Source organism: Anarhichas minor, unplaced genomic scaffold (assembly GCF_050575085.1).
Source record: "Anarhichas minor isolate MPS153535 unplaced genomic scaffold, ASM5057508v1 ptg000079l, whole genome shotgun sequence".
Lineage (NCBI taxonomy): Eukaryota > Metazoa > Chordata > Actinopteri > Perciformes > Anarhichadidae > Anarhichas > Anarhichas minor.
In genome coordinates, this window is record NW_027466525.1 from 1,330,680 (window position 1) to 1,337,063 (window position 6,384).

Here is a 6,384-nt window from a genome sequence, read left to right on the forward strand (position 1 = left end):
TATAGAGAGAGAGAGAGAGCTGGAGAGACGAAACACTTTGTATGTAATATAATATAATACAATATAATAATGCAAAAGTGGACTTCAACTACCAGCATGCATCGCTTCTGTTCGACCGCCAACCCCGTGGCACACGTCATAACGTCGCGCAGAATATGGCGGCCGCAAGTGCAGTGAAAACAAAACAACAGATGATTTGGAGACAAATTCTGTTAAAACATTCATGATTTGGACTTAAAACCTCAAAATGTCGGACTCATTGGAAACACAAACTCTTCAGGATCGACTGGACCGTCTTCAGGAGCTGACAGACTTCACAGAAAACTGCAAAAAGCAGCTTAACGATGTATTTGAAACCCTGGGATGGTCGAAGGACTACAACCAGGTAACGTTAGCGAAATTAACCGTCAGTTTAGCTAACGATACGTTAGCTAGCGTTAGCGTTTAGTCTTCAGTCATCATCACAAAATATATATATTTTGATTATGAAACTTGGTTTTATCGTAGCTAAACGACGTTGCAATACATTTAGCTAATACTATCTATGTACTTTTACTGAAGTAAAGGTTTGAATGCATGACTTTAACCAGTAATGGAGTATTTTCACAGTGTTGTGTTGCTCCTTGAGGTATTAAATCTGATAATATATTTCCTCCACCACCAGTCGGGTAGCTGACATCTACATCATGTAACTCTTGTCTTTTGTTTATCCCAAAGAAATGTATAACTATAAGTGGTTTGCTAGCTCTCAATGGCCTAATTTATGCATTTAAAGATGCTATATTGTGGTTCTTTAATTTAATTGTTATACAGTATTGTTTGAAATAACTGTCAACATATCTTACCATTTTTAAGCACTAATTGATTCGGCTGCAGTAGCTGTGTGTTAATATGAAACATTTCCCTGCACTGATTGACTACCACATATACAACATACAGGCAATGCTTGTCTGGTCAACAGACTGAAACACAGAGCGAGGGTTTGGGTTTAATGTCATCTAAAAGTAAAAGTAAAAAATGATTTTGTTTCTTTTTTGTGTGTGTTTTGACAGGATGCAATGGAGCAGTGTCCCTACGACTCCAACCACAGAGTCCCGGTGACGAGCATGGAGAAACACAAAGCCTCCTGCAGCCGCCGAAAGATGGGCTACTCCGCTGAGGAGGAGGTAACACACACACACACACACACACACACACACACACACACACACACACACACACACACACACACATCTCTAGAGTAATGGAAGCTGACATAGCAGTGTTGCCGAGTAAAGCATGTTAGGCCTTTACAGTATAATTCACTGCAGCTTTAATGCATCAATCATTAAGAGAACATTAACAAGTTTCCTCACTCTTTTGCAGGCGGAGATGTTCGATCCTTCTGTGTGTTATGAGAACAACAGTGTCAGAAGCTTTACGATGGGTGAGTCATTAATGAGGACGTTATCTTAAATCCCAGTTCAGCTCATCGATGTTATGGATCAATAGTTTGGCAACCAGGCTTCGTTTGTAGTCCTATTATATTTTCAGCGCTTTAGATACTATGCAGTTATACTAAATGTGACGAGTATACGTATATGTTGCACTTTCTTTGCAGTACAATTGTCCGTCCAGCTCTAAGATGCTGGGATACTTTGCCTCTGTTCTGACTGTAACATTTAAACATCACTAATGCAACAAATGTTAAAAATTAATTTATCTTGGGGTAAACATTTAGCTGTTTGCTCTCCTTATTTTTTTTACATTTTAGTAAGTGGTTGCCACTTAAATGTGGTTGATGAACCTGTTGATGAACCTTTAAAAATATATATACTTTTTATTCATCCTTGTTGAATGTTTTTGCTATAACTATTTGTAAATGCATGTTTAAAGAACAGGGACGACAAATAATAAAGAACTACAAGACCGTATCAAATACTGTTTTGAAACAAAAATCTTTGTTTATATCTTTTTATTTTACAAATACAACCACCCACCTCAACTGAGTCCTCTCACAGGACAAACGTCTTCCTGATAAGATGAAAGTGATTTTAAATCATTTGCATTAAATATAGAAGTTAAACAAACTTTGTACATTCTTTCAGTCGTCGTCATCTCGTTTAATTTCCTCCATGCAGACAAACCCACCCAGCACCAGGTGATCCTGCAGGCCAGGTCTGCTGCACCGCTGATGAGGATGGAAGGAGTCTTCTGGCAAGGTGGGAGCTTCATTTAAAAAGGTTCCCTGCAAAGGAGGCTTTGTAGTTAGATTTCACAGTTCAAGAACATCTAGTGTTTCACAGCAGACACAAAGACAAACCACTAGATGTCACAAGAGGATTATTACTATAACCTCACGAACTCATAGCTCAGCTGTTTTAGTTGTTCTCATCCTACCCCCCCCCCCCCCCCCCCCCCAGATATTAACCACATGGAATAGGAAGCTGTGTTTTCTTAATTCGGGATTGTCACCTTTTTTATTTAATGTAATTTTTCTGCTGACATGTGTGTAATCTTTGTGTTGTGTGTTCTGTTTGCAGTGACAGGGGTGAGTATTAGAGAGGAGCTGTGTTACGTGTAGTATCCTTTATCATCATATCCTTTAAGCGGCTGGGACACACACACACACACACACACACACTCTCTTTTCCCTTTACGTGTTGGGAAACGTTTTCACACATTCAGACTAGACAACATGTTTATTACAGAAACTCTTTAATCTTTCACTTGATCTAAATAATGACTGTCCTGGTTCAAAACTATAAAGTGGATAAGATTAAAATATTGATATGATAAAGATGAAAGTTTAACTGTGACGTGAAAGTAGCGTCACACTATCCACTACATTAAAAAAAGATGTATCGCTCTGTTGGAGTTTTTGGGACTACAAAAACACTCTCTGTTGTACAATGGTGTTGCAGAGTGAAGCGTCTCGTAGCTCATAAACAATCTTTGACACAAACCGACAACAACAACGTTTTATTTTGTTCTGCCCTCAAGTTACAGACGGAGTTTAAGTTTATTAGTGACGGCTGATGTGACCAACCGCCGGGGAAGTTTGTCCTTTTAACCACCGACAGTGACAATAGTAGTGTTTTTTATTGAATAGTTATTTATTTAGTTAATAAAACATTTCCTTTGGGGAGGATTCCATCACTTTTTATTTCTTTTAGCTTTCTCTAAACATGTAATATGGCTGCAGAAAAAACATCTCTGGTCATAGAATCGTCAAAGCAGTGTGATGGCCTTGTTACGCTGTTTGTCCGTGTTCGTCCTTTTTAAACAAAAGATTTACTTCAAAACGTGCGTCGCATGCTTCCAGTGCTTCTTGGCCTTATGGAGAAAAAATTCTCTCTTCAATACAAAAACAATAACAGTCGGACTTAAAAGTTTTGTTTTACCACATCAACACATGGAATAATTGTTTTTGAACGAGCAATGCGTCAGAGTGAATTGTGGGTAACGTCTCTCTGGTCCCCCACCAGGTCAGTACTCCGGCCAGCCTGTCGACGTGCCTCAGAACCACAAGCGCGCCGTGTGTGACCTCACTGTGGCCGACCGATTGGCTCTGTTCGATCACGTGGTCAGCCAAAGGAAGGAAGCGGCGTCCTCCAGCAACGAGGATCTCTACGTGGACCTGGTGTCCAAACTCCAGAGGGGTAAGACATCGTGGTGAAGACTTCCAAACGTCAGAATGATTCAAATACTGTGTCCGATCTCCTCCAACTGTTACATGGATAACAGATATTTATGTAGAGGAACAATTATATTAAACCCGAGGACCACGCTGAGGGAGAAAACAAACGGCCAAACAGAAACTGTTTAAGGAAGATGGCATTAATGGGCGTTTGTGTTTTTGTCTTTAGATGAAGAGCAGAACGAACCGAAGACTCACCTGGAGCTGATGGCAGAGATGAGGGACTACAAGAGGCGGCGTCAGTCTTACCGAGCCAAGAACGTTCACATCACCAAGAAGTCCTACACCGAGGTACGAGCCAGCACCAGGACAGTGATCGGCTGCTCATGTGACCTTCTGTGGTCTGCAGCAATGATACAAAGTACATTAAAATGTAATAACAAAACAAGTATCTGCTCCAGATCTGGACTGTAAATACAAATCTAATGTATCAACAACCAATTTACTGTTGGCATATGAAACAAGGCATATGAGATGGAGGAGTTACCAAATAATAACATTAATATCTGGTTTACAGTTATAATATCAACACGCTCACCTTTAAGCATTTACACACAGCAATGAGCAAAGTTAGGAGGTGAATGGCCCAAAAAAACAGGAGCAATAAAGTGAAACTAAACCTCACGTTGTCGGCTCCAATAACGTCAATAATGTGAGGCGAAATTTATCAGAAAGAAGCAAAAATAACTTATAAAATGAGATGTGGGCTTTCAAACAAATGTAGAGTTTAGAAAGAGAAGTATCAAAAATAATCTTATTAATATTAAACTGTATAAACTGAAACAATGGAAACCATTTGATTGCTCACCCTGCAGGTGATCCGAGAGGTGATCAACGTCCACTCGGGAGAGCTCACCAGACAGTGGAGAGAGGAAGAGGACGAGGAGGAGTCGACCAGGTCTGAACTCTCCTCCCACAGGTACGACCCCGACCTCCCGATGATCAGTTTCCTGTAATGTTGTTTATTCAGGAAATTAAAACGTGTATATATATATTATTTGTCCGTCAGGCGCCGGCTGGATGAAAAGCGTTCGGCGTCGTCAGAGTCTCGTCACAGCCGACGCCGTCGCAGCCGAGAACGAAGCCCAGACAGAGAAAGCAAGAAGAAGAGGAAGAAGAGAGAGAGGTGAGAAGTTCTGTTTGTGCTTCAGTGCTGGTGGACGTAGTCATCGTGACGTCACCAATTGGTTTGTGGACTGATGTTATGAAGCCTCGAGTTCGGCGATTTCACCGTCGCCATCTTGGATTACGGCCATCACCATGTTGTTGTTGTTTTTTAAACCAGTAAACAGGAAGTGACCATATCTGGACTGAGGAGACACCGTATACGTCTCTGGTAGAGACCTGTCACTCACTGTGTAGCCCCGCCCTAAAGCATCCCCTGCTTTATGGTCTGTTTGACTCTAAATGGACCATAATGTACTAAATGAACATCATGCTGTATTGAAGAAGACTTGAAACTAGAGATTGAGACCATAAACTCATGTTTACAATGTTTACTGAGGTAATAAATCAAGAGAGAAGTAGAGTCATTTTCTCATAGACTTCTATACAACCAGAGGAGGCGCCCCCTGGTGGACACTAGAGAGAATGCAGCTTTAACACATGAAGCATCGGCTTCTCTCGGCAGAACCGGGGGTTGCCGCCTGAATACAACTAATTTGTTTGTCATCGGTCAACTTTAATAAAAGTAAGTTTTTTTTTTTTAAGTGGCTCAATGTCTTCTCACCTCACAGGGATTCCGGCTCCCCGGACGAACACCACCACCACCACGACCGGAAGAAGAAGAAGAAGAAGAAGAGAGAGGAAAGGGAGAAGGAGAAGTGATGAGGTCACACGTCAAAAAGTTTCAACTTCATAAATGAGGGCATTTTGGAAAGAAATAAAGTTTTGGGAACCAACAACATACATTTTGAACTTTTTTTTTTGTCATTTAAATGACATGTTTGCCAATTTTGAACAGGCCCCGCCCCTGCCTCTGCCTGATTGGCTGTGAGTGGTTTTCAACTACAGACGACATGGAATGTTGGACAGGAGTGTCATAGCTGGCACACTTTCACCACGGGGTCAAAGGTCACTCTTGTTTTAGGCTTAAACTGAATTAAAGTGCGTCTTCAAGTGTTTACACAAGGTTTCTGCAGTCATTGAGAAAGTCTTTTAATTTGAAATTTTGGTTTCTGAAGTCTTGTGACTGGCAATGTTTTATTCTGAAATCCATTAAATCAATAGATGCTTAAAATGTGCAGGTCATCATTTTAATAATACATATAATCATACTAACTTCATGTAGTAATGATAATAAAAATAATATAATATATACATTTTATTTACGCGGCACCTTTTCAAAACAAAGTACTTCACGTGGTTGATACAGAAATAAAGAAACATTTCAGGACTGCAGTGAAACAACATCTGACGAAAGTTAAAATGGACATAAAATCCACCAAATTAATACAAAAAATAGAATGCAAAAATATAAGACATGTGTTCTCATTAATAAAAATGTTTGTGAAAGGAAAGATATGATTCCTTGAACTCATGTTAGAATGCAGTTCATTCAGCTATACATCAAACTAACATTATTATTATTATTTTAATAATATATTTCTCTCTCTTAAAAACAGTTTTTCAGTGTGCTGTTTTAGAATGTTTTAGATTTTTCATGAAACAAAACCTTTTTGTACTTTTATGATTTAGTTCTTCTG

The 6,384-nt window shown here is 39.7% G+C and overlaps 1 protein-coding gene across 1 annotated transcript; it reads left to right on the plus strand.

Annotated features, from left to right (window-relative positions):
• The first annotated feature begins 139 nt into the window (after positions 1–139).
• Positions 140–5,918, plus strand: snrnp48 (small nuclear ribonucleoprotein 48 (U11/U12)). The gene is made up of 9 exons (XM_076081194.1): positions 140–385; positions 1,053–1,166; positions 1,366–1,426; positions 2,121–2,201; positions 3,468–3,641; positions 3,849–3,970; positions 4,495–4,598; positions 4,689–4,805; positions 5,416–5,918. The coding sequence occupies exons 1-9, from the start codon at positions 248–250 to the stop codon at positions 5,504–5,506; spliced, it is 1,002 nt and encodes a 333-aa protein (XP_075937309.1). The 5' UTR covers positions 140–247; the 3' UTR covers positions 5,507–5,918.
• Positions 5,919–6,384: the final 466 nt, after the last annotated feature.